A 27,321-nucleotide genomic window follows, 5' to 3' on the forward strand; every position below is an offset into this window, starting at 1 on the left:
GACACAGGAAAGGTGAACCACCTGACGGGAGAGAGAAAAATCTAACCAGACTGTGTAACCTCAAAATGGGGGCAGTGGATAAGGCGGACATGATAAACAGCTTTGTAGAATGCACTCGGAAAACGACCAAGTGGTATAAGAAGATATTTTTCCATCTGATCGACACTGCTGCCCTCAACAGCAGCATAGTTCACCGCCAACTAACAGGTGAGATGATTACTGAACAAGGTATTTTTGTAATTGGATGTACAGTTCTCATACAAATCCATTATGCAATTATAGTGACAATATCTCACCCACCTACCCACTGCCTCATCATCCTCTCCCTTCCATCATCCTCCCCACTCCCTCATAGGTAAAGTAATTACCTACCAAAAGCACAGAGAGAACTCATGAGAGAGCTGCTGAAAGAGCACCACACCCCTCGGCGCCCATCCACTGGGGGTCGTCCTGCTGCCAGACAATCCCCTACGCCTCACTGCATGGCATTTTCCCTGCAAATTCCCTCAAACTGCTGCTCAAGGTAGTCACACACGGAGGCACTTCAAAGTCTGCCTGTCTGGCACCAGGAGAAGTAAGCAGAGGAAGTTGACAAAATACATGTGTTTAGCTTGTGATACACCTCTATGTATTTCACCATGCTTTGAGGAGTATCATATGCTCAAGCACTATTGAGCACATCTGCAGCAATAAGTGACTGACTGACCTGACAGGTGACTTGACAGGTGACCTGCCATGATACTTTGCCTTTGGAGGTGGGGGTGGAAATGCAGTTGTTGTTCAGTCACTGCATGAATATTAAATATGAGTTATGTATATTCTGTTTTTTTCCCTCTAGTAAAACAAGTTGTTGTTTAACCAACCACCAATACTGCAATAAAATAGACCACTATTACATATTGGCCTATGTGTTTTCTTGCTGTGTTGTCATCCAGTAAAACTGTTAAGGAGTGTATGCTAGCATACTAAAGCTGGCCTCAATCTTCAGCTCCAAAGATGTCCAGTTCCAGTTATGATATTGGCAAATACTGTTTGTGGTTTCTGAAAGTACAGAATAAAGAGGAATTATTAATTAGAATACAATATAAGGATATAGCAATAAAACAATATTACAAAGAAATAACATAATAAACACTGCTATAAAAATAGTATATTGCATTGACAAAATCCCAAATTTGAGTTATAACAGTAAGAAACTAACTTTTGAGCTCCACACAAGAGGGCAAGACAGGGCAGAACAGAGCTATGCTGAATAGACCAAATAAACAAACCATGGTCATATTTTTTATTTATTTAACTAGGCAAGTCATTTAACAACAAACGACAACGCTGGGCCAAACATTTAACATTTAACGACAACGCTGGGCCAAATGTGCACCGCCCTATGGGACTCCCATTGATATGTATTGATATCATATGCACTGAGATGCAGTGCTAGAGGAGTATACACAAAAATATTTTGCTCCATACATACAGTAAGCTACAATAGAAACGACATACTGAAACTATTACAACGTAATAAGGCACTTACTTTGATAGAAACGCACACATTTCCAAAGTTATTATTAGTAACGAAACAACAATGACTGCGATGTGGGCAACAGATGGAAAATATGAACACGTGTGCAGATCCTGTTCTGACGGGAGATGCGCAAATGTCTGCAGACTTGAACTGCACAAACAATTGGGAAGAGCTTGGGGAATTTTGTCCGGGTCAGAAATGTCCCAAAAATGAAGTTGTCAGCAAAAGTTCAAATTACAATTTTTATGTGAATGAATGAGGAGGCGGAACACACCTCAATTCAAACTGTTCTTAGAAAATAAAAACTTGTTAGAAAATCATTTTAAATTGAAGTTGAAATAGCCTATAAATAAAAACATGCTTAATTCCTTGGTTTGAGGGCAGTAAATGTACTGTTACATAACAATCACATTCTGGAATAGAGAGAACGTTCTAACATCACGTGCATAAAAAAACTCACGCTGGGGCAACCGTTAGAGATATTTGAAACTCACGCATGAAAGGGTTAACAGGACAAATCTGAGGGGGCACGTGGCCCTGTGCCCCCTATGGGCATGACGCCTCTGATGACGCGTCCAATATGACTGTATGATTGAACTGTTTCTCACAGTAAAGACACAGAGGACATTTGTGATGTTATGTGTTAAATTGTCAGTGGAAGCTGAGCCCTTGACCAGAAAAGGGAAATTGCGTGAAGAAAAGTTTGCCTCCTAAACAGCAGAGCAATGAGTTTTACCATCATTAATAATGCAAACTTTCACAAATACAGTGAATCTACAGAATGCAGTCATACAGGCTGCAGCAGGAAGCTGCTGGGGACACAGAGGACACACACGCATGCCTGCGGTCACACGCACACACCAAGCGATTCATTCACAATGTAACGGGTGTCTAGATCTACCTCCTCCTCGGACGAGAAGAGGAGAGAAGGATCGGAGGACCAAAATGCAGCGGGTTGTGAATACATAATGATTTATTGACAGACGAAGACGAAACACGAAAAACACTTGAATAAACTACAAAACAAATAAACGATGTAGACAGACCTGACTTGAGAACTTACAATAGACGAAGAACGCACGAACAGGAAACAGACTACATACATGAATGAACAAACCGAAACAGTCCCACACGGAAGACAATCACCCACAAACAAACAGTGTGAACAGCCTACCTTTATATGATTCTCAATCAGAGGAAAAGTCAAACACCTGTCTCTGATTGAGAACCATATAAGGCTAATTACCAACCACCTAAACATAGAAACACAAAACATAGAATGCCCACCCCAACTCATGCCCTGACCAACTAAACACATACAAAAATAACATAAAACAGGTCAGGAACATGACACACAAAGGCATACAAATATACACTCACAATACACCCAGAGGGACATACACACACTGAATTGGGACCCATTATGTAAACTGGCTCTGTATGGAGACACAGAGCTTTTAGACCACATTCTGTTTCTCACTCCACTGAACTGGGGAAATGCTTAGTCAGTCAATGCAGGAGGCTGCTCTCTCACTCAGTCTAATTCTATCTCCACCTTTCTCTGTCTAGAAAAGCTGACAATTATTGCTCAGACAATTTTACCCCCACAATAACCTTTTCTTGTCACTGACAAATACCAACAGTTCATTGAAATATATTAAGTGTTTATATTCTATTTATAAACCCCCACACACACACTTCTTTCATGACCTGAGGTGGTTCACACAACCCTGTCTCCCAGGAGAGGAGCACTTTACCAAGAGAGTCAGAGTAAAAATAGCACTCCAAAAATAGCCAGCCACACTGTCAGAACCAGTACCAGCATATCATACAGCATATCACTAATCCAGTCAAACCTCCTCTTTGAAAGTTTGCTTTAAGCAGCTTTTGTAAAGTGTGTAGCTATTATGAAAGGTAGATACAACTGAAATGGGTGTTAATTGGATCAGTTAGAGGAAATTAAATGAATGGTGAGCAAAAAGAAAGAAAGATGAAGACATGAATATATTAGATGGGAGAATGAGTCTTTGCATAAAGGAGTGAGAGAAATAGAAAAGTCTTGGGGTTGTGTAGAGTAAAACCATAGTCGTATTAATAAACACATTTCAAAAGAGAGGAAGCTCATATACATGACTGAGTCGATTTGGCAAACAGCCAACAGCCAACCCTTCCCTCCACTATCCATCAACTGCACTAACTGCCACTGCCAGCTCAACTGGATGAGCAACGAGCTGGAGGGAACGTCGCCAATGACAGATAGAGCTGGAGTAGGAAGTACAAAAGGAGGGAGACAATAAACAAGAAAAGAGAGTGTAGGACAATATGATAGTTCACCATAGTTTAACGTTTTAGAGTTGAAATTTGGCTTTGGACTTTCATCAACTTTCAAGCGACTGGAAAAACAGATGTAGAGTTACTGTCTCCCGCTATGAGGACACTAATCTGCATGGCACTAAAGAACAGATTTATGACACAGCATACAATGAGACTGAAATAAATACAGTACATACATCATCCATACACTAAGGGGGTAGACACACACAATCTGTGCCAGCAGCAGAATCCACCATGAGTGTGCCAAGCCCCCACACTGAGAGCGCTTAGAGGAACCTGGCCCCCGGATCTCCAGCCGCTTCCAGGAGTTTAGCAGTCAACGGTGTGTGGCATTATGGGATGTGACAGAGACATCCCATAGTCTGCTTTACATTCGCTTAACATTCGCACACACACTCACGCTCTCTCGCAACACAGTAAGACTTTAATCCCACAAGGATAGGCCTATACCCCATACAAATCCAGTACTGAGAACCAGTGCATGCTAACCTAGCACCACACTCCATATATCCATGATAGTCTTTCAGAGAATACAGGTCAACATTGAACATTAAATTGCCTTCACTGCCACAGATGTTCTTAATTTCCTTCTTTCTTTACCTCAATCTATCCATTTCTTCTCCCTCTCTTTCCAGGATTAAGGCATAACAGTCTATTTCATTCTGCCTGTTGGAGAAGCTAGATCCTTCTGACAGGGATGGAGACACTGGCGAGGGGGGGGGGGGGGGGGGGCACGGGGTCTGGGGGGCCAACTGGAGAATTAGGAATTAGAATACTAGAATGGATATGAACCTTATTATGATGGGATAAAGGTCAGACATTTTGGTCTGGGAGTTGGTCAACTTTGGTTAGCCAATACAGTGATAAGATATTGTGCAAAATAATGAATTTGAAGAATTGATCTGCACTGTAGAGTTGAAGTGGGAAGTTTACATACACTTAGGTTGGAGTCATTAAAACTTGTTTTTCAACCACTCCACACATTTTTTGTTAATTAAAAAACTATAGTTTTGGCAAGTCAGTTAGGACGTCTACTTTGTGCATGACACAAGTAATTTTTCCAAGAATTGTTTACATACAGATTATTTCACTTAGAATTCACTGTATCACAATGCCAGTGGATCAGAAGTTTACATGCACTAAGTTGACTGTGCCTTGAAACAGCTTGAAAAATCCAGAAAATGATGTCATGGCTGTAGAAGCTTCTGATAGGCTAATTGACATAATTTGAGTCAATTGGAGGTGTACCTGTGAATGTATTTCAAGGCCTACCTTCAAACTCAGTGCCTCTTTGCTTGATATCATGGGAAAATCAAAAGATATCAGCCAAGACTTCAGAAAAAAAATTATAGACCTCCACAAGTCTGGTTCATCCTTGGGAAGAATTTCCAAACTTCTGGAGGTACCACGTTCATCTGTACAAACAATAGTACACAAGTATAAACACCATGGGACCGCACAGCCGTCATACCGCTCAGGAAGGAGACGCGTTCTGTCTCCTAGAGATTAAAATATTTTGGTGCGAAAAGTGCAAATCAATCCCAGAACAACAGCAAAGGACCTTGTGAAGATGCTGGAGGAAACAGGTACAAAAGTATCTATATCCACAGTAAAACAAGTCTTATATCGACATAACCTGAAAGGCCGCTCAGCAAGGAAGAAGCCACTGCTCCAAAACCGCCATAAAAAAGCCAGACTACGGTTTGCAACTGCAAATGGGGACAAAGATCGTATTTTTTTGAGAAATGTCCTCTGGTCTGATGAAACAAAAATAGAACTGTTTGGCCACAATGACCATTGTTATGTTTGGAGGAAAATGGGGGAGGCTTGCAAGCTGAAGAACAATGAAATGTATTTATTCATAAAGCCCTTCTTACATCAGCCGATGTCACAAAGTGCTGTACAGAAACCCAGCCTAAAACCCCAAACAGCAAGCAATGCAGGTGTAGAAGCACGGTGGCTAGGAAAAACTCCCTAGAAAGGCCAGAACCTAGGAAGAAACCTAGAGAGGAACCAGGCTATGAGGGGTGGCCATTCTTCTTCTGGCAGTGTCGGGTGGAGATTATAGCAGAACATGGCCAAGATGTTCAAATGTTCATAGATGACCAGCAAGGTCAAATAATAATAATCACAGTGGTTGATGAGGGTGCACCTCAGAAGTAAATGTCAGTTGGCTTTTCATAGCCTATCATTCAGAGTATCTCTACCGCTCCTGCTGTCTCTAGAGAGTTGAAAACAGCAGGTCTGGGACAGGTAGCACGTCCGGTGAACAGGTCAGGGTTCCATAGCCACAGGCAGAACAGTTGAAACTGGAGCAGCAGCACGGCCAGGTGGACTGGGGACAGCAAGGAGTCATCAGGCCAGGTAGTCCTGAGGCATGGTTCAAGGGCTCAGTTCCCCCAAGAGAGAGAAAGAAAGAAAGAAAGAAAGAAAGAAAGAAAGAAAGAAAGAAAGAAAGAAAGAAAGAGAGAAAAAGAGAGAAAGAGAGAGAGAATTAGAAAGCATACTTAAATTCACACAGGACACCGGATAAGACAGGAGAAATACTCCAGATATAACAGACTGACCCTAGCCCCCCGACACATGAACTACTGCAGCATAAATACTGGAGGCTGAGACAGGAGGGGTCAGGAGACACTGTGGCCCCGTCCAACGATACCCCCGGTACCCCCGTCCGAGAACACCATCCCAACCGTGAAGCATGGGAGTGGCAGCATCATGTTGTGGGGGTGCTTTGCTGCAGGAGGGACTGGTGCACTTCACAAAATAGATGGCATCATGAGGATGGAAAATTATGTGGATATATTGAAGCAACATATCAAGACATCAGTCAGGAAGTTAATGCATGATCGCAAATGGGTCTTCCAAATGGACAATGACCCCAAGCATACTTCCAAAGTTGTGGCAAAATGGCTTAAAAACCTGTTTGGGAAAGGCATGCCGCTAGCGGGACACCTCGCCAACATCCGGTGAAATTGCAGAGGGCCAAATTCAAATGACAGTATTATAAATATTTAACTTTCATAAAATCACAAGTGTAATACATCAAAATACAGCTTAACTCCTTGTTAATCCAGCCGCTGTGCCAGATTTAAAAAAGGCTTTACGGCGAAAGCAAACCATGCAATTATCTGAGGACAGCGCCCAGCACATAAAAGACATACAAACAATTTCCAGCCAAGTAGATTAGTCACAAAAGTCAGAAATAGCAATACAATTAATCACTTACCTTTGATGATCTTCATATGGTTGCACTCACAAGTCTCCATGTTTGTTTTGTTCGATAAAGTCCCTCTTTATGTCCAAAAACCTTTTGTTGACTCGTTTTGTTCAGTAATCCATTGGCTCAAAGGCGGTCACAACAGGCAGACCAAAAATCAAAATAGCACCAGTAAAGTTCGTAGAAACATGTCAAACGATGTTAATAATCAAATCTCAGGTTGTTCTTTGTCTAAATAATCAATAATATTTATACCGGACAATAGCGTCGTCAATATAAAGGAAAAACAACGAAAGGCGAGCACACACCAAACAGCTATGGGACTTTCCACTGGCCACTCATTCAAAGTAGTCATTCTCCCTCATTTTTCAGAATAAAAGCCTGAAACAATGTCTAAAGACTGTTCACATCTAGTGGAAGCCATAAGGAAAGTAATCTGGGTCATATCCCTTTCAATGGAAAAACACCCATTTCAAAATAATGGCACTTCCTGGATGGATTTTCCTCAGGTTTTCACCTGCAATATCAGTTCTGTTATACTCACAGACATTCTTTTAACAGTTTTGGAAACTTTAGAGTGTGTCCTATCCAAATACACCAATTATATGCATATCCTAGCTTCTGGGCCTGAGTAACAGGCAGTTTACTTTGGGCACGCTTTTCATGGGAAAATACTGCCCCCTTTCCCAAGCAGGTTTTAAGGACAACAAAGTCAAGGTATTGGAGTGGCCACCACAAAGCCCTGACCTCAATCCTATAGAAAATGTGTGGGCAGAACTGAAAAAGCGTGTGCGAGCAAGGAGGCCTACAAACCTGACTCAGTTACACCAGCTCTGTCACGCCCTGACCAGAGTTTGCTTTGTATGTTTTATGTTTTGGTTGGTCAGGGTGTGATCTGTGTAGGCATTCTATGTTGTTTGTCTGGTTTGTCTATTTCTGTGTTTGGCCTGATATGGTTCTCAATCAGAGACAGGTGTTTTGCGTTGTCTCTGATTGGGAACCATATTTAGGTACCCTGTTTTGTAGTGTGTTTTGTGGGTGATTGTTCCTGTTAGTGTGTTCCTGTTTTGTCTGTGTTCACTAATTCGGGACTGTAGCTTCGTTGGTTTTCGTCTGTTTATTGTTTTGTTCTAAAGCAGCGTGGTAACCAAGCAGCGTGGTAACAGGCAGCGGCAGCAGGAGCAGCGCGAGAAGGAGGAATGGACATGGGAAGACGAGTTGGACGGTAAAGGACCCTGGGCAGAGCCAGGCGAATATTGCCGCCCCAAGGCAGAGCTGGAGGCAGCGAAAGCAGAGAGGCGTCATTATGAGGAGCTAACTCGGCAGCGCGGCTGGAAGCCTGAGAGGCAGCCCCAAAATTTCTTGGGGGGGGGGGGGGACACAGGGAGTGTGGCAGAGTCAGGAGTCAGACCTGAGCCAACTCCCCCTGCTTACCGTAAGGAGCCGAGGATGGAACCAGAGCCGGTCAGGGCGGTATTGGAGGTGAGCGAAGCAGAGACGATAAAGGAGTTAACTTCTCTAGGATAGGGGGCAGAGTTTTCACTTAGGGAAAAATAGCGTGCCCAATTTCAACTTCGTTCTACTCATCCCCAGAATATAAGATATGCATATCATTAGTAGATTTGGATAGAACACACTGGAGTTTCTAAAACTGTTTGAATCATATCTGTAAGTATAACAGAACTAATGTAGCAGGCAAAACCCTGAGGACTAACTTTTGTTTTTTTAAAGTCACTGTCTGTTCAATGAGTTATTATGGGCAGGCAGAATTCTAATCACTCTACTCTCAGTTCCTACTGCTTCCACTGGATGTCACCAGTGTATGAAAATAGGTTGAGGTTATTCGTTTGTGCAATGAAGAAGAAAAACACCAGGAAGTAGAGTAACGTCTTGTGTTTTGTTTGAGAGTTGCGCAAGACTTGAAAAGTAGCGTGAGTTTGATCTCCTGTATTGAAAACAGATTGACCCGTCTTTAATTTGATCGATTATTAATGTTTACAAATACCTTAAGTTGTATTACAAAAGTACTTTGAAATGTTTTGGCAAAGTTTACAGGTAATTGTTTAGATATTTTGTAGTGACAATCTTCAAAGTGGAAGCTGTTTTTTCTGGATCAAACGGGACAAATAAATGGACAATTTGGACATATATGGACGGAATTAATCGAACAAAAGAACCATTTGTGATGTTTATGGGACATATTGGAGTGCCAACAAAAGAATCTCGTCAAAGGTAATGCATGTTTTATATTTTATATCTGCGTTTTGAGTAGCGCCGGCATGGTTGAAATAGGCTACACTCTCTTTGTTGACATTGTGTTATCATCAGATAATAGCATCTTATGCTTCCGCCGAAAAGCCTTTTTGAAATCTGACATGTTGGCTGGATTCACAACGAGTGTAGCTTTAATTTGGTATCTTATATGTGTTATTTAATGAAAGTTTGATTTTATATAATTTTTTAAAATCTGGCCCTCTACATTTTCCCAGGCTATTGGCCAGTTGGGACGCAAGCAAAGAGAGTGTAGCCTAATTTTTTGTTGTTGAAAATATCTTCAAACTTTTTAAAAACTCTGCATTTTTGGTTAAGGGCTTGTAAGTAAGCATTTTACATTGAGGCCTGTTTTCAGCGCATTTCACAAATACAATTTGATTTTAAAGGATTTATACAACAGGTGGGTATAATCCTAAATGCCGTTTGGTTAAAACCGCATTCCAGACAGTGTCTATTCCACAATTTACCACTGGATAAATCTATGACGTTAAAATGCCTATTTACTCTGTGCCATTTGACTGCGCAATCCACTGTCTCATCAGCCCAGTCAGGCAATTTATAGACTTGATCTCCACTGTAAAAAGCATTTAGACATTATCTCATATTTCTTTTAGACTAACATTTTGTTTTCAACAGCGGAGATGTGTAGAGATAGAGATAAACAGATCAGGGAGACATACATAGAGAGACAGAGAGATTTCATTAAAAGGTAAATACAATTTTATTTTAAACCCCTTTTTTATTTTTTCTAAATCTTTAGTACAGGATTTAAAACATATTACAATTCTTAAAGTTAACTATGAATATATAGCCATCACGTTTTTTTTCTCCCAAAAAATGTATATAAATCATACATATTATTAACACATAATACTACACTTTAATACGCATTAAATGTCTATATGTATAATTATTTTTTGTTATAGGAAAGACAGTTTTTAAAATGTATTTTGTTCATGAAAGTAAGGTTTTGCTCAGGGATCTCTCTCGGCAGACAGACAGACACCTCTTGGAGGAGAGATTTCATTAATTGAATGTAAATTATTTTTAAAACCCTTTTATTTTCTTCAAAATATTTAGTAAATAAATGCATACATATTAGAATTATTATTTTGTTGTAGGAAAGATTCTAAATATATTTTGTTCATAGAAATAATGTTTTCAGTACGTTTCTCTCTGGTTGTAACCTGACACACCCACACACACACACCAACTTGATAAGAGACAGAGGGCCAGACGAATAGAGATTTCAATCATTAAAGGTAAATTATTTTTAAAACTCCTTATTTTCTTCAAAAATGTTAATACCGAAATGCATACATATTACAATTATTATTTTGTTGTAGGAAAGATTGGGGCTGTGCCCTCTCTCTCGCTCTCCTAGTGTGTAACCTGACACCCGCCCCCCCTTCCTCACTGGATCTCCAGGGCCTTCCAGGTTTTTTATGTTCTCTTTTCCGTGATAGATCAACCTTGCAGTTAAGCCCAAGTTATGTCTTGAGGACAGAAGGGACCATCTTCATAAATGTTCATTATGGTGTAAAAACTGCTGCACTTGTTTCATCATATCAAGCACACCATTAAAACAATCAGGTGCATCACAAAGAATGTCATCGATGGTTTTCTCATTGTGACCCAGACATGAAGGACACAATACACCTAGAATTAGTCTAGGAAACATGTTTTCTATAGTTTTTTTGTGGTTGATCTGTGTTAGACTTGTCACAGGACAATTACAACACTTACTTATACTCAGGCAGACCGACCCCAGAAATTACTTTTTCTACAAGGGGTCACAAGCTCACTACCCAGCAGCTCCATAAGTTCACTCGAAAAACACATTTTATTTCAGTTTCTATAAGGTCACTACACACCAATCATCAGGCCATTACTTTTAATTGAAAACATGTGCTTTACTTCGAAGAAACAGCTGCACTATCATGTTACATAAGCACACCCTAAATAGCATGAGGACATCTGGACAGGATGTCCTTAAAAGGACATAAACATAAGACACAGAAATAATTCATCAATCACATTTTGACACATACCGTATACTATGATCTCTCTGCTGAGAGTGCTATTTTATGATACAATATCAGTACTTGTTGCATTTACAACTTGTCTAATGAAGTGATAATGCTTGAGAAGCTGGTGTTAGGAGGATATATTGTCACAGGTGTTGTTAAGCCAGAGACCAAGTCGAGGACCAGAAAATTGTGACAGTGTATCCTCCAAACACCAGCCTGTCAATTTTATACAAAGGGTTACCAACATATTCAAATAATGAAAAAATGTTAGTTTAATGAATTTATTTATACTATTTCATCTTTCCACAATATATAGTCCCAACACAAATTTAGGTTTGCTACCCAAACCGGCTGGTCATTCGTTCTATCGGTTCGGTTGCCAGAGACGTTTTGTTCTGTATCTATGTCCTTCGTTCTAAATGTTCCATTGCCATACTGGCTGCCAACGTTCTTATCCCTTGCTTGCTAGCTAGCCAACTAACTTACAGCCACTGTCACGCCCTGATCTGTTTCACCTGTTCCTGTGATTGTCTCCACCCCCACCAGGTGTCGCTTATTTCCCCCAGTGTATTTATCCCTGTGTTTCCTGTCTCTCTGTGCCAGTTCGTCTTGTATGTTAGTCAACTCAACCAGCGTGTTTTTCCCGTACTCCGTTTGCTATTCTCTTTTTGATAGTCTTCCCGATTTTGACCCCTGCCTGACTGTGGACTACTTTCCTGCCTGCCTGATCATCCTGCCTGCCCTGAACTTGATTCTGCCTGCCCTTTGGTACCTTTTGGACTCTGAACTGGTTTTGATCCTTTTGCCTGTCCATGACCATTCTCTTGCCTTACCCTATTGGATTAATACATATTGTAAGACTCCAACCACCTGCCTCCTGTGTCTGCATCTGGGTCTCGCCTTGTGTCATGATAGTCACGTCAAACAGTACGGCCAGAGTAACAACAGTAGCTGCATTTGCGTTTGTTTAAGCTGTTTTCTAGTGACATTTATTTGGACACGTCCATAACAATGAGCTAATGAGACGCGATTTCGCCTGGTATAGAAAATGTGTTCTCTCGTCAGGACACTTTTTTTTTCACAGGAGCTATCCAACAACACAGCTAACACAATCACTTCAAACTGAAGCTGGAAAGACTGCAAATTAGCTGCACTTCGTTTCTTATTACATTTTTTCGAATTTTCATTTCTTTGTATATATCCATAAAAATTCTGCCAGCTGATTCGTGATTTTGACTGGGTGAGAAACGCTGTCTGCCTGTTTGTCTCGTCCCGACGCCAGACACTTTGATTACTATTGGACAGCTGGAAATCGAATTTGAATATTGAAACAATATTGAAAATGTTGGAGAGACAGACAGCAAGGTTTACTACAAGAGCCAATTGGATCTTTGGGTGTGTGTGTGGGTGTGTGGAGGGTCTTTGAAACTACTGTCTGAAAACAGTTATGTCCGGCCGGAGTGTCCGAGAACGTACTGTAATGAACCTGTTTAACCTTTCAAAAAGACTTCTCAGCAAATCCATATGAATGGTCAACAACTGTTGATGTTCATTATATGTACAGTCGTGGCCAAAAGTTTTGAGAATGACACAAATATTAATTTTCACCAAGTCTGCTACCTCAGATTGTATGATGACAATTTGCATATACTCCAGAATGTTATGAAGAGTGATCAGATGAATTGCAATTAATTGCAATTTCCCTCTTTGCCATGCAAATGAACTGAATTCCCCAAAAACATTTCCACTGCATTTCAGCCCTGCCACAAAAGGACAAGCTGACATCATGTCAGTGATTCTCTCGTTAACACAGGTGTGAGTGTTGATGAGGACAAGGCTGGAGATCACTCTGTCATGCTGATTGAGTTTGAATAACAGACTAGAAGCTTCAAAAGGATGGTGGTGCTTTGAATCATTGTTCTTCCTCTGTCAACCATGGTTACCTGCAAGGAAACACGTGCCGTCATCATTGCTTTGCACAAAAAAAGGCTTCACAGGCAAGGATATTGCTGCCAGTAAGATTGCACCTAACTCAACCATTTATCGGATCATCAAAAACTTCCAGGAGAGCAGTTCAATTGTTATGAAGAAGGCTTTCGGTCCCCAAGAAAGTCCAACAAGCGCCAGGACCATCTCCTAAAGTTGATTCAGCTGCGGGATCGGGGCACTACCAGTACAGAGCTTGCTCAGGAATGGCAACAGGCAGGTGTGAGTGCATCTGCACGCACAGCGAGGCAAAGACTTTTGGAGGATGGCCTGGTGTCAAGAAGGGCAGCAAAGAAGCCACTTCTCTCCAGGAAAAACATCAGGGACAGACTGAAATTCTGCAAAAGGTACAGGGATTGGACTTCTGAGCGCTACCATCAGTCCTGAGAAGACAAGGTGAGCGCTACCATCAGTCCTGTGTCATGCCAACAGTAAAGCATCCTGAGACCATTCATGTGTGGGGTTGCTTCTCAGCCAAGGGAGTGGGTTCACTCACAATTTTGTCTAAGAACACAGCCGTGAATAAAGAATGGTACCAACACATCCTCCGAGAGCAACTTCTCCCAACCATCCAGGAACAGTTTGGTGACGAACAATGCCTTTTCCAGCATGATGGAGCACCTTGCCATAAGGCAAAAGTGATAACTAAGTGACTCAGGGAACAAAACATCAATATTTTGGGTCCATGGCCAGGAAACTCCCCAGACCTTAATCCCATTGAGAACTTGTGGTCAATCCTCAAGAGGTGGGTGGACAAACAAAACCCCACAAATTCTGACAAATTCCAAGCATTGATTATGCAAGAATGGGCTGCCATCAGTCAGGATGTGGCCCAGACGTTAATTGACAGCATGCCAGGGCGGATTGCAGAGGTCTTGAAAAAGAAGGGTCAACACTGCAAATATTGACTCTTTGCATCAACTTCATGTAATTGTCAATAAAAGCCTTTGACACTTATGAAATGCTTGTAATTATACTTCAGTATTCCATAGTAACATCTGAGAAAAATATCTAAAGACAATGAAGCAGCAAACTTTGTGGAAATTAATATTTGTCATTCTCGAAACTTTTGGCCACGACTGTACACAAGGGGTACCCCCAAACAACATTTTTTTTTAGAGGATGTCCGTTGGGAATGTCCAAGGATGTCTGGCGCCCGAAGATGGAATGTACGTTGTATGTCTCTGTCAATTACGCCATCCTCTTTTGAATGGGTTATTGTAAAGATGGTCCCATTTTAATGCTAACCTAAATAACCTTTTACTTCAGTGGGCTAAATCAGGGGCGCACAGAGTGTTTCTTGGTAATCTTAAACAAATGTTTTAAGACGTTTTAATCAACCGGGCCGCTAAGCAATATAAGTTATATGTCAATAGAGAGTAGTTACTCTCACCCAATTGTCATACTTGAGTAAAAGTAAAGATACTGTCAGGGTTTCGCTGCTGGTCATTCGAGTCAAGTGCAGGAGGGCAGAGAATAGGTGATCAGGCGACTTTATTAGCCAAGAGCAACAAACCGACGGGCGCAAACAGCTACAACTCAAGCCAACCGGCAAAAGTGACAAGCGCAAAATACAGTCAATAATATAACAATAAGGTTAACCAATAATTCCCCAAATAGGGTACAGGCGATGCCCAGGGTGAAAAACCAGACTGGTGCGATGCAACAAACACAAAACAATTTCACACAAAGACATGGGGGGAACAGAGGAATATATATATATGCAGTGTGATTAGGGAATATAAACCAGGTGGGCGGGGAACAAGACAAAACAAATGGAACATTGTAAAATGGAGCGGCGATGGCTAGCAGGCCGCTGACGTCGACCGCCCGAACGCCGCCCGAACAAGGAGGGAAGATGAGTTCGGCGGAAGTCGTGACAGATACCTTAATAGAAAATGACTTAAGTAAAAGTCACCTAGTAAAATACTACTTGAGTAAAAGGCTAAAATATTTGGTTTTAAATATACTTAAGTATCAAAAGTAAAAGTATGAATCATTTCAAATTCTTCACATTAAGCAAACCAGACAGCACAGCTTTTTTATTTACGGATAGCCAGGGGCACACCAACACTTAGACATAATTTACAAATGAAGCATATGTGTTTAGTGAGTCCACCAGATCAGAGGCAGTAGGCATGACCGGGGATGTTCTCTTGATACAGTACGTGTGTGAATTGGAAAATGTAACAAGTACTTTTGGGTGTCAGGGAAAATGTATGGAGTAAATAGTTGGGGAGACCAGTGATGGCTGTAACACTTCTCACCTTTCTGTCAGTTTCTCAGAGATTGTTTATGGTAGTGTATTCAAAACTTGATACAAACAACCTACATTTGTCCTTTACAAATTGGTGTGGTTATGATGTAAATCAAACTGCAAATGCATGGTGTGGTCATAAATACAAGGAGTGGTCTGGGTTAGTTGTAACAGTGCTTGGGGTGAATTGTAACAGATTGAAAAAGTGCATAAATCATGACATGCAACTAATTATTGAATGCCTTTATTGAGACCATTAGAGCAACATTGCCATGTTTATTTGGCAGAAATAATAATACATATAAATAATAAAATGTTTATTATTTAACCCTCCACTAAATTATGTTTCTCAACTAAACATCAATTAGGCTAAACTAAACACCTGAACATCTTTGGTGTGTGTGTGTGACTGAATGTTGGACACTTAATCAGTCACAGTTGTGACAGTGGTACAGGTTTGGTCGGCCCATAATTTGCATTCCCAGCACTGCAACCAGACCTCCTTGGACATGAAATTGTTACCTCTCCACACTTTGAAAAGAGGTAATCCCCTGTGTCTTTATTTTCCATGATCTAGGCATGCTGAAAGTAAAAGAAAACATGTACCAAAAATATCCAGTTGTTACAACTAACCCTGACCCTTCCAGCCATTAGCTAGCTTCCATTTGAGCTAAAATGTTAAAACTTTAGCATTGCTAACTTGCATCAAATATCTCTACAGACTGGTTATAAACCTGATATAAGTTTGGTGAATGGAACAACAAAGGACTTTATGCATTACAAAAACAATGTTTTTCAAAATAATTACTTTCTTACCTCAAAATCAGATTTCTGTCAATAGAATCTCCAGAGGTAATCACAAGGACTTTTTCACATGAGGGTTCAGGACTAAACTGAGCATGTGCACAGGGAATCATATGATTCTACCTCGCTCCTGATTGGAGGAATTGCAAGGGTTACAACTGTCCCGTGTTACAACCATCCCCAGTCTCCTCTACATTATTTACTTTACGAATGTAGTGAAGTAAAAGTATAATTTGACAAAAATATAAATAGTAAAGTAAAGTACAGAAATCCCCCCCCCCAAAAAAAACTTAAGTAAAAAATACTTTAAAGTACTACTTAAGTACTTTACACCACTGGTTACTCTAAGGATGTCTAACCTCAGACATGGCTATAACAACTAACCCACATACCATTAAAACCCTTTACACAGACATATGGAATTTGTTGTGAAGTATTGATATACTAATGAAGGTACAGTTAAATATGATTTACTGAAATGTGATGAGGAACTCTGGATAAGCCTGCACATCACTGAAGATCACAAACATGGTTGGATTGGAGGTGTTGTCTGTGACACTGTCGTACAAATCGTCATCCTTCCCTAAAGGTTTTGCAGGAGGAACAATCAAGCCTGCTTTTCCCAGAGTGTAGTCTCCAACAAGAACCCTGGCCAGGTACATGCGCTTGTTCCCTTGTGCATCAGCTTTAGAATATCCTCCTGCTGAATAACTGGAGTCCACAGCAAAGTATGACCCATTGCCAATTGCAGCACCTGGACGAAAAACATATTGTACTTAAAGAGTTGTAAAAAAAATGAACAATGATACCGAATTGATCAGATTGATTTACGTCTCAACATCAAACTCCTCCTCCCTTAGGAAAAGGTCTCAACATAACAGTAAAGAATATTGGTCATCAGACATGTTTCCATGAGACCATTCTCATACCATGTGTTCCAGAGTAGCTGCGATTGAAGCCATGGCTGTTGATCTGGGTGATGGAGTTGGAACTGATGCCATGGAAGAGCAGTTTCTCGTTGTTTGTGTGCTTGTTCTTCTCCTCCAGGAGGTTCTTTCTTATCTGGTAGCTCTTCCACAGTGAATCGTTCTGGACTCGTTCAATCTTCGAATAGCAAACAAAACACATGTAGAAATCGACAACTGCAATCCCACCTAGCTAAATATGTATCGAACAGCAAAGGAATAGGAATTACACATTTCACTGGACCAGGAATTACAGTTCCATTCTTTAAAAAAAATCCAGAAAGCTGTTGCCTTTAACGTATTTTTTTTTTTAAATGATAGTTGAGGGATTTCTAACATCAATGTCACAAAATGTGAGGCTTTCATATAACGTCATCATAGAAAATCAGTCTATTGTGGAATGCAAATGAAATTCAGGTATACATTTTCACAAACATACTGTAATGATGGTGTCAGTGAGCAAAGTCTTCCGAAATTCCTTCTCCACTTCATTGTATTCCTTGGATCCTGGAGTTAGTGGGACCAGCATTAAGAGGGAACCCTTCATGTCATCCCAGTGTGCAGGTAGAGACACTGATGTATCGTCTGGACAAAACACAGTAGAGTTTGGCATTTAGGTGTCAATTAATTCCGCAATAAGTATTGTCATTAAAAAGATTCACAACTTTAAATGCATATTGATGACATACTCAGTTCCATGACGTGCTGCAGCAGTAGGCCTAACCGCAGAAAAACATCGCTAGAACGACACATGTTCTTATGTTTTTTTTGTCTTATTTTTTTACCTAAAAAATTGTCTTCTGATGTGAGGTAAGCATTGACCTGCACTCAGAAACTCTATTTTAGTTGTTTATCTATGAATAATTGCAATATTGAGAGTAGAAAACAGACAAAAATAGTTAAAACAGAAAACGAAATTATATAAAATACAAGAGAATTGTATGGGTCCTGTCATGCCAAATACTGCTTATTGACCATTATTTTACCAGGTATATTGACAGAAAACATCTCTTGTACACCAAGAACGAGTTGCAGGGTAGAGGATACGAGAAGAATGTGCCTATTTTAAAGCTATAAAGTAGCTATTGTGATAAACATGATTGGAGACCCCTGATATACTGTATGCATCCACAAAATTACACAAAAAATGTGTTCTTAAAAATAACACATTCTTTTATATTTAATATCACCGTTCTCCATACTTTCATTTTAATGCAGTCTAGACAGATGAGTATTTATTATGGATGGACCCACCTTTCAGGTCTTTTCTCAGTAACTCAATTTCTATTCTGCTCCCAATCTTGACAGCTCTCTTGTGGGCTACATTTGCCTCATAATCCTTATTGTTGATCTTGATTGTCACTTTGCTGTTGTCTCTCACAGCCTCCTCCAGGATGTAGTTGGTGAACATGTCAAAAGACACCATTGTCCCTCTGTGGTCTTTGTACTGCCACTCCACCAGGCTGCTCACCAGGAAAGCTGCCTGTCTGCGGTTCTCTGCCCTCTCCTGGTCCAGGACCATGTTGCTGATGAGGCTGTCTGCTGTAAGCACATCGCGGCTCAGGCCCTCCAGGCGGATCAAGGAGTCGGGGCCCTTCTTCTCCAGGCGTATCCTGACCATCAGCTCCCTCTGCATGGCCTGCAACTTCTCTACATCCCCCTGGCTCAGCTGGCTGATGTACGGGTTCTTGATGGTTTTCTCAGTTTGCTCCTTCACTATGAGGTTTTTAACCCAGTCACGGGCACGGCTCACAGCCTGGGGGCTCTCTGCACACAGCTGGAACACGGTTGGGGCAAACTCCTCTCCCTCCATGACAAAGTTCTCACGGGCAGAGCGCTCATCACTGGGTCCCATAAAGTAGGTTGTCACTGTATCTATGAAGAAAGAGCACACACAATATAAACTCCTTGACAAAGTGTTACTTATGATTATAACAACTATATTGTATTAGTACACATTAAGCTCATATTGTCTTCTACCTCGCACACTTCCATTCTCACTGACCTTTTAGCCTGGTAAAAAGGCCCTTTTCCTCCACTTCTTCTCCCACTCTCCTCTTCATGCTCTTGTGGAACTCAGTCACCATGGCAGTCTGGAATATCAGGATCTTCACACTTCTCACAAACTGTCCGTTTTTCTTCTTCACAAAGTCCACCACTGCGTCAATCATGGCGTCCGCAACAGCAGAGGGACTCGCCCCACCCTGGCCTGACAGACAGACAGATGGAGGCAGACAGACAATGACATGGCTATGGAGGCAAACAGAAAGACATAGATGGAGTGTCACGTTCCTGACCTGTTTTCTGTTGTTTTTGAACTTTGTTTAGTTGGTCAGGATGTGAGCTGGGTGGGTAGTCTATGTTATGTGTTTCTATGTTGGGTTAAATGTGTTGCCTGATATGGTTCTCAATTAGGGGCAGGTGTTTGACGTTTCCTCTGATTGAGAACCATATTAAGGTAGGCTGTTCTCACTGTTTGTTTGTGGGTGATTGTTCCTGTGTCTGTGTCTGTTTGCACCACACAGGACTGTTTCGTTTGGCTAGTCTTTCCTGTTCGTGCGTTCTTCGTGTCTATGTAAGTTCTCAAGTTCAGGTCTGTCTACGTCGTTTTGTTTCTGTTCAAGTGTTCTTCGTATGTTCGTCTTTGCTTTAATAAATATTCATTATGTCTACATACCTCTCTGCGTGTTGGTCCGATCCATGCTCCTCCTCGTCCGAGGAGGAGGAATATGACGAACGTTACATGGAGACAGAATTACAGATAGACAATGACATGATGAAAGCAAATCTGTCCCTGAGAGTGACTAATCCCCCAAAAATATGGAAGGGAAGGAGACAAGGAAAATATTTTAAAAAGGGAAGGAGACAAGGAAAATATTTTAAAAAGGGAAGGAGACAAGGAAAATATTTAAAAAAGGGAAGGAGACAAGAAAAATATGGAAGGGAAGGAGACAAGAAAAGATGAAAGGAAGGGAAGGAGACAAGAAAAGATGCAAGGAAGAGAAGGAGATAAGAAAAGATGAAAGGAAGGGAAGGAGACAAGAAAAGATGAAAGGAAGGGAAGGAGACAAGAAAATATGCAAGGAAGAGAACAAAACAAGGTAAAGAGCGAGGCAAAGTATGTTTGGGGGGAAAGCAGAAAGACGAAGAAAAAACAGGATTTTTTTTTAAATTAGGCTAAGAAACGTAGCAGGTAGTCCCTTTCAGAGCACATGGAAGCAAAGCATATGGCCACTTTACAACCTCACGGTAGAAACAAAGAACACAACAGAACAGGCAACAAGTACAATAAAGACATGCAACTACACAAGACAGTGTATTCCAATAAAGACCATTAAAGCAGAGTACCTGTTCCAAGCGCTGGGAAGGACACTGAGGTGAACTTTCGCTCCTCACACTTCTTGAGAACATTGTACACAGTCTCTTTAATGATCTCAGGGTCATTCTGTCCCACAATGTGCATGATGTGTTTGCATGGGAGAGATCCTGCTGATGTCATGATCATCCTGCACAATTGGAAGCTTGGGGATTTGACTGTAGAAAAGCATAAAAGGAAAGATTTAGATGTCAAGAATCTAAGTTACTAAATTGTACAATCAATGCACACCAGTGTTGTAGGACCCATGGATTGGAAACTGACTTTAGACTTTAACCAGACAGTATCAAACAGTACTGAAATGTCATCTCATTCATATCTAACATGACTACCAGTCTCTTTGACCAGTAACATGACTACAGTATATGTTGACTCAAGGACATGGATACACACCAATCTCTGAGCACTCCGACTCCACCTTCAATCCAGCTCCTTCTAAAATGGATTTGGATACACCTAAAGAAAAAAAGACATTAGTACAATATGGCTCTTTATTTTAAGTCAACAATTTAACCATTAAATAAGTTGTGTGTCTGTGGGGGTGTATGGGTGTATGGGATTTAGCTTGCTTCCTGAATGTGTAGCTGTAAACACTGTTCATTTGGATTTCTAACATTTCAGATGTGTACATGTTAAACATCCTTATAAGGTGTTCCTTAGTATTTGTCTTAGTAGCCTCATAAACATGAAACATTAGTTACTACACCTATGCTATTGTCAGAGGTACAAGTCACCTGATTTGAGGTTAAAGTCCTTATTGGAGGAGTTGACAATGACGTCACTGGTCTCCTTGGTGATGTCTCCTGATGACACTTCAAAAGTAATGTGACCCATCTGCATGCTGTACACACCCAGAGAAGGGGATGACACCTGTCCAAAGAAGCCTGCGCCTAATGAAAAATAACATGTTTAGACAAGGGGGTTCTGTGGAAACAGACACGTTCTAAAGAGGCAGCAGGGTCTTTTTGGGGAGACTTTGAAGGCTGTGAATTAAGCTTACCAGAGGGCTGCTGTGATTGGCCAACATAGGATTTGGGATGTTGTGATTGGCCGGAACCTTGTGAACTCTGCCAAGTATACCCTTGTGTCTGACCTTTGAATTCCCTGATAAAGCACTGTAAACAGGAGATATAAAAGTGTGGAGCATTTATCAAACATATCTAAGAGCACAACACACACTGACAAAGGTGAGGTTATGCACCTCTGTGTGATGATAAACACTGAATCCCCCTTTAAACCATTTTCCATCTTCAAACTTACATTCACAGTTTGGGTGTCGCTGGGGTGGACCACGATGGCCACCTCTTTTAGGTGTGTTGAGTTTCTTCTTTGGCTGAAGTTTTTGACCTCCTGCAGAAGAAGCTTGGACACCAGGCCCTTAGGAAATCCCATGTTCCCAGTTCCAATGGCAGGGAAAGACAGGGATGCCAGCCTATGCTTCTCTGCCTCACTCAGGCAATCTCTGATCATCGTTATCAATATCTTAAATCACAAACACATGGACAATTTTAGAAAAATGTTACTAAAACCTTTCGATGCACTCCCACTCTCAATAATCAGTGCTTAATTTGAGCTGGAACCTGTTCCGGCATCTATCAGATTTGACTTTGTTTGTTCCGGCACCTATTTGCCCGGATCCGGTACGTCTCACGACATGATTTATTAATTGTTTAACTGTTCGCACTACAGACATTCTAATAAAAGCGATCAGCGTTAAATCAAGTTGCCTCCTCGTTATTTCTCCTGCCCAACAGAAAGACCATCATGTAAAAGCGTGGGGATCCTTCATCCTTTCCTGCCACACTGATTCCAGACCTGCTCTCTTATTTGTACATAAAGGTTATGGGGAGGGAGGGTGGGGTAAGTAACTGATCTCGACACAGGTCTTGGTAGTGGTGGTCAGCTAGTGAAGAGGTCCTTACGTAATCACATTAATCACATTAGTTGTCTCACTACTGAATTTGAATTGTGGGAACGCCAAATAAAATGGATAAGAAAAGCCAATCGAGTTTGATGACATTTTTCAAGTCCAAAAATCTAGAGAAAGATGGTGAATTGAACCCAGAACAAACCAGAGAACTGTCAGTGCAGGAGGTGTGAGGTGCAATTTGTTCCTGATGGCAATGCCTAAGCTAGCAGCGCTGATAATCCCAACAGTTCAACATCACCACCGGCCCCTCCACTAGCTAGAAGGCCCCCTAGAGAGTCAGACTCAGAGCGAGAGGCAGACGGGGAGCTGGGAGGAGGGGGGCAGTGCATCCACAGACTAAGGGCTCGGAGCAGGTGTAATTTGCAGTTCAAGCAAACACATAACCCCTGGCTTGTCATTCATAATTCAAAATTGGGCTGCACAACATGCAAAAAGGTAGAGAGCTTGGGTCTAGAAATGACTGGAGGGATTAAACTAGCAAAAGAGTGGGTGGAATGTACAGTAAGTTAACATCCTATGCCTCAGACGTAAAACAAGGTTTTTGAACATGCCTGAACCAGGGCACATTTGGTGGCAGCAAGCCTTCTAGACGAGGCTAAAGAGGACACCCAAGTTATAGTTGACACTCAAAATAAAAAAAAATTGCCAGTCTTCAGAACAGCCTTAGAAGGAGGCTAAAGGTCACAGCCACAGGCCCGCTCATGGCTTTGAGCAAGAAATGGACTCTCAGGAGTTAAATGGACTTGACATGGGGAGAGTCATTGCTGGAGGTTTGGAAAACTAAGGTAGGACATTTTTTTCCCTTTACAAACTTGTTCTGTACTGTGAAGGTTATCTGAATATGTGCTTCATATTATCACATAGGCAGGAGGCGTATATATTCTCATATGTGTGTTCTGCTGTAGCCTACAGAGATTTATTTTACTTTAAGTTATATTCTGATATTGTGATATTTGTTCTACTGCTACATTGATGTCTTGAAAATGATATTACATTGGGGTCTTGCAAACCCCACAGCTGAGTTTGTGTGCATATGACGGGTGTTCTGCAGTGTCATCTAAAAATGTTGCTGTACATCGATGTCTAGAAAATAGGCTATCAGAAATTTGGACTTGCGTAAGCCCTGCAACTATACTCAAGTATGTGGGCATACTGCAGTGATGTCTAAAATGCTTTGAATGAATCAGCACCTTGGAGAGTGCTGTCCGTTTCACCAACATAGACAGTAGGCTACTTGGCTGTTTACTCTGTCTGATGCGCTGCTACGTTGTGTTTGACACGTTTTTTCTCAATGTGCTCCAGCACCTCAGAGCCCTCTGGATACCCCCACCCCTTCCGGGACCTCCCGATTTACAAATTAAACACTGTCAATAACTCATAGCTTACCTTCTCTGCTGAGCCAGCTCCCTGGTCCCAATGGGGGCAGACAGTATGGATCACCCTCTGACATCGCAGGTCGTAACCGTCGGTGACCACAACATCACCATAGGCCAATCTGATGGCGCGAGCCTCATCTGTGGCTGCTGATTGGAGCCCAGGACCGGCTGCCTTTAGGATAGCATTGGACACAGCACCTTTACTCAGGTCCAAATCCTCAGAGATGGTGTTGACGATGCCCTCAGACTAGAGGTGTCAAAACAAATGACCAAACATTCATGAAGCGAGAAGGGAACAGCTACGTATTTCTTTTCAAACATAAATTATGACTTCTACAAGACAGCTGTCATTCCAGATAAAGAAGAGTAGAATGAAAGGTAAACAAATTATACATCTTATACTCTGGGTTATCTGATGTACTACCTATAATACATGTATTATACAACAATTGTTTACTTGGTGCTCTGATAACTATGGTATGTGTACTCACATATTCCTCCTGGATATTTCCCTTCCTCAGAATGATCTTCAGACCCTCTTGTGTGCGATTGGTCTGTAGGATTTCCCCACTGCCTGCCCCCTCAAACTTCCTCTCTTGGCCATACTCTCTCCTCTGCTCCCCTTGGTTTCCATGATAATTTCTTTGAGTTCCGCTTTCTCTAACTCCTCCTCCCCTATCTCCATGTCCTCCTCTACCTCTACCTCCCCCTCTACCTCTACCTTCTGCTCCCCCTCTACCTCTACCTTCTGCTCCCCCTCTACCTCTACCTTCTGCTCCCCCTCTACCTCTACCTTCTGCTCCCCCTCTACCTCTACCTTCTGCTCCCCCTCTACCTCTACCTTCTGCTCCCCCTCTACCTCTACCTTCTGCTCCCCCTCTACCTCTACCTTCTCCTCCCCTTCTACCTCCACCTCCACCTCTTCTGCCATGTCCCCATGGTGACTGTCCCTGATATCCAGTTCCTTGATGTACGTAACTATGCTGTCCTTTTCCCCATTGTCCACTTCCCCGTTGTCCACTTCCCCTATGTGCACCCTGCAGAGGCATGGTCATTTTTGGGTGCAGGTCATTGAACGTTTTCTGGACAGCGCTGGCCAGGGCTCTCACAGTGTTGTCACTGTTGTCCACCAGGTGAATCTCAGTCAGAGAGGTCTGACCCCTTAGGTTCTCACAGTAGTCACGCACTGCCACAGCAATGGTCTCAGTGCACAGGTTCAGAGGAAAGCCAAATATCCCAGAGCTGACGGCCGGGACGGCAACAGTTGAGCAGTTAACCTTCGCAGCCTCCCTCAGGCTCTCATTCACAGCTTGTTTCAGACGCTGTATGGCTGTTCGCTGGTCAAAGTCTGTGAACCGTGGACCAACCGCATGGACCACATACTTACAGGGCAGATTGCCTGCATCTGTCACAATGGCGTCTCCTGGTTGCAGTCGGCGGTTATTACGAACATGTTGATCACTGAGCTCCTGCAGCCGTGGACCAGCAGCCTTGAGTAATGCTAAAGCCAGGCCTCCAATATGCTGCAGGTCTTCATTGGCTGCGTTGACTACTGCGTCCACTTTGAACTTGCAGATGTCAGCCTTACTGACGGAGACCAGGATTCCATTGGGTGTCCTCACCTCACAGCAGGATGACGGGCCAAACCCTTCCTCCTCATCTTCATCATCGCCCTCTTCTTCCTCCAGCATGTAGTCTTCCTGCAGCAGCACCACACAGCCGTACTCCTTCATCGCCATAGAAAGAAACATGCTTCCCTTCTCTTGGAAGTACTTCCTTGCTCCAGGCTTCATGATGGTAAGCTCATCAGTGCAGAAGGCTGCTACCATCTTCTGAAATGACCCCTTGGCCTTCTTGACGTAGAGACGGGCTCCAGAAAGGACAATTTTGGGCCTTCTGGGGTCAAAGTGGACATTCACCTCATCACGCTTGGCAAAAGGTTTCCAGTCCTGGGATTTGTTCTCCTGGATGAATTTAACCACGGCACAGGATTTGACACGGACAGTCTCTTTGACTCGTGAGTAGTTTTCAACAAAGTCCCGCAGACTGTTGCTGACCTCTCTGACCGGGTCCAGGAAGCCAGACACAATGATTCTGTCTCTGCTCTCTGGGTGAAGCTTTATCACCACCGTTCTTTTCTTTCGGGAGTTGTAGGCATTCATTAGCTTGTTGTTCAGATCCTTCCACTCAGGCTTTCTCAGCACCTCCTGGTCCTCCACCTTAAGGCTCTGCAGGGACAGGGCAGTCTTTACCCTCTGCTCTGCATCAGCCAAGGCTCTGTCTGAGCTACCAGTCAGAAGTACCTCTCCACCCTCCACGCTGTACTCAGCACTGATGCCCCGGGACGTGAAGATGTCCTGGGACATCTCCATACTGTCCACTGACAGCAGGAAGTCCAGGAGGTAAGGGTCCAGCTTCAGCTGCTTCTTATTCATCTTGAGCTCCCTCTCCAGGATCCAGTTCTTCACCTTGTACACCTCTGCAACAAGACCTGAGAGAACCAACTTCTTGGTGTTGTCTGTGTAGGAAAAACCCATCTCTGGGGCTTCGTCTGCTGCGCGCTTCCGAAGTCCTTCCTGCTGCAGGATATAGAACATGGCAGGGGACACGTCCAGCTCCTCCGAGATGCCGTCCCTCTGCCTCTCTATCCGACTCATGGCCCTCTGCATGAGGTCTTCCACCAGCCCCCTGAGTCGCTTCGTGTCTTCGACCAGACCTGCAACTGTCAGAGACCCTTTGGAGACATCCATAGCTAGGACAGCATCCTCTTTCACCACCGAGCGGACTTCTTTCTCCACTGCCTTCCATGCTGGGGCACTTGCAAAACACTCAAACACAGCAAATTGGGCCATGATGTCACGGAAGACAATCAAGGCATTCTGCTTCCATCCATCTACGTCTTTGCTTGTTAGTCCTTTCTGCCTTAGCAGGGTTGGCAAAGGACTGAGTTTAACCTCAGGAGTATCCATGTTTACTTGACAGAAGTGGACCTTCATCTGGTCAGTGATGCGGGAAAACTGTCTCTTCGTGGAGAGGAATTTCCATACGGCAGAATGCACACACTCTATGAAAGGGTCAGGCATCTTCCACATTGGCCTCTCCTTTCCATACAAGGCAGTTCCTAAGGACTCGTAGTATGGATACACGTTGACTGAGACTTTGCCAATTACAAGACGTTCATTTAGAGTGGTTTGCACATCTGAAATGACATAGATAACGAACTGTCTGTTATAGCATGAACTGAGGG

General features: G+C 42.4%; 1 protein-coding gene across 1 annotated transcript in view; it reads right to left on the bottom strand.

The window, feature by feature from the left end:
• Window positions 1-15,391: 15,391 nt before the first annotated feature.
• LOC129864012 (protein mono-ADP-ribosyltransferase PARP14-like) overlaps window positions 15,392-27,321 on the bottom strand; it is a 43,979-nt gene continuing 32,049 nt past the window's right edge. The window contains exons 6-18 of the mRNA XM_055936537.1: window positions 24,982-27,273; window positions 24,566-24,846; window positions 24,085-24,321; window positions 22,029-22,250; window positions 21,769-21,883; window positions 21,503-21,658; window positions 21,162-21,224; window positions 20,741-20,926; window positions 19,398-19,601; window positions 18,647-19,267; window positions 17,832-17,977; window positions 17,357-17,531; window positions 15,392-17,181 (exon numbers count right to left, since the gene is read on the bottom strand). Of these exons, the coding sequence (XP_055792512.1) occupies window positions 16,898-17,181; window positions 17,357-17,531; window positions 17,832-17,977; window positions 18,647-19,267; window positions 19,398-19,601; window positions 20,741-20,926; window positions 21,162-21,224; window positions 21,503-21,658; window positions 21,769-21,883; window positions 22,029-22,250; window positions 24,085-24,321; window positions 24,566-24,846; window positions 24,982-27,273 (4,982 nt within the window). The 3' untranslated portion in view covers window positions 15,392-16,897. The remainder of the gene's footprint in view (window positions 17,182-17,356; window positions 17,532-17,831; window positions 17,978-18,646; window positions 19,268-19,397; window positions 19,602-20,740; window positions 20,927-21,161; window positions 21,225-21,502; window positions 21,659-21,768; window positions 21,884-22,028; window positions 22,251-24,084; window positions 24,322-24,565; window positions 24,847-24,981; window positions 27,274-27,321) is intronic.

The sequence above is a fragment of the Salvelinus fontinalis genome, chromosome 10, assembly GCF_029448725.1.
Source record: "Salvelinus fontinalis isolate EN_2023a chromosome 10, ASM2944872v1, whole genome shotgun sequence".
Lineage (NCBI taxonomy): Eukaryota > Metazoa > Chordata > Actinopteri > Salmoniformes > Salmonidae > Salvelinus > Salvelinus fontinalis.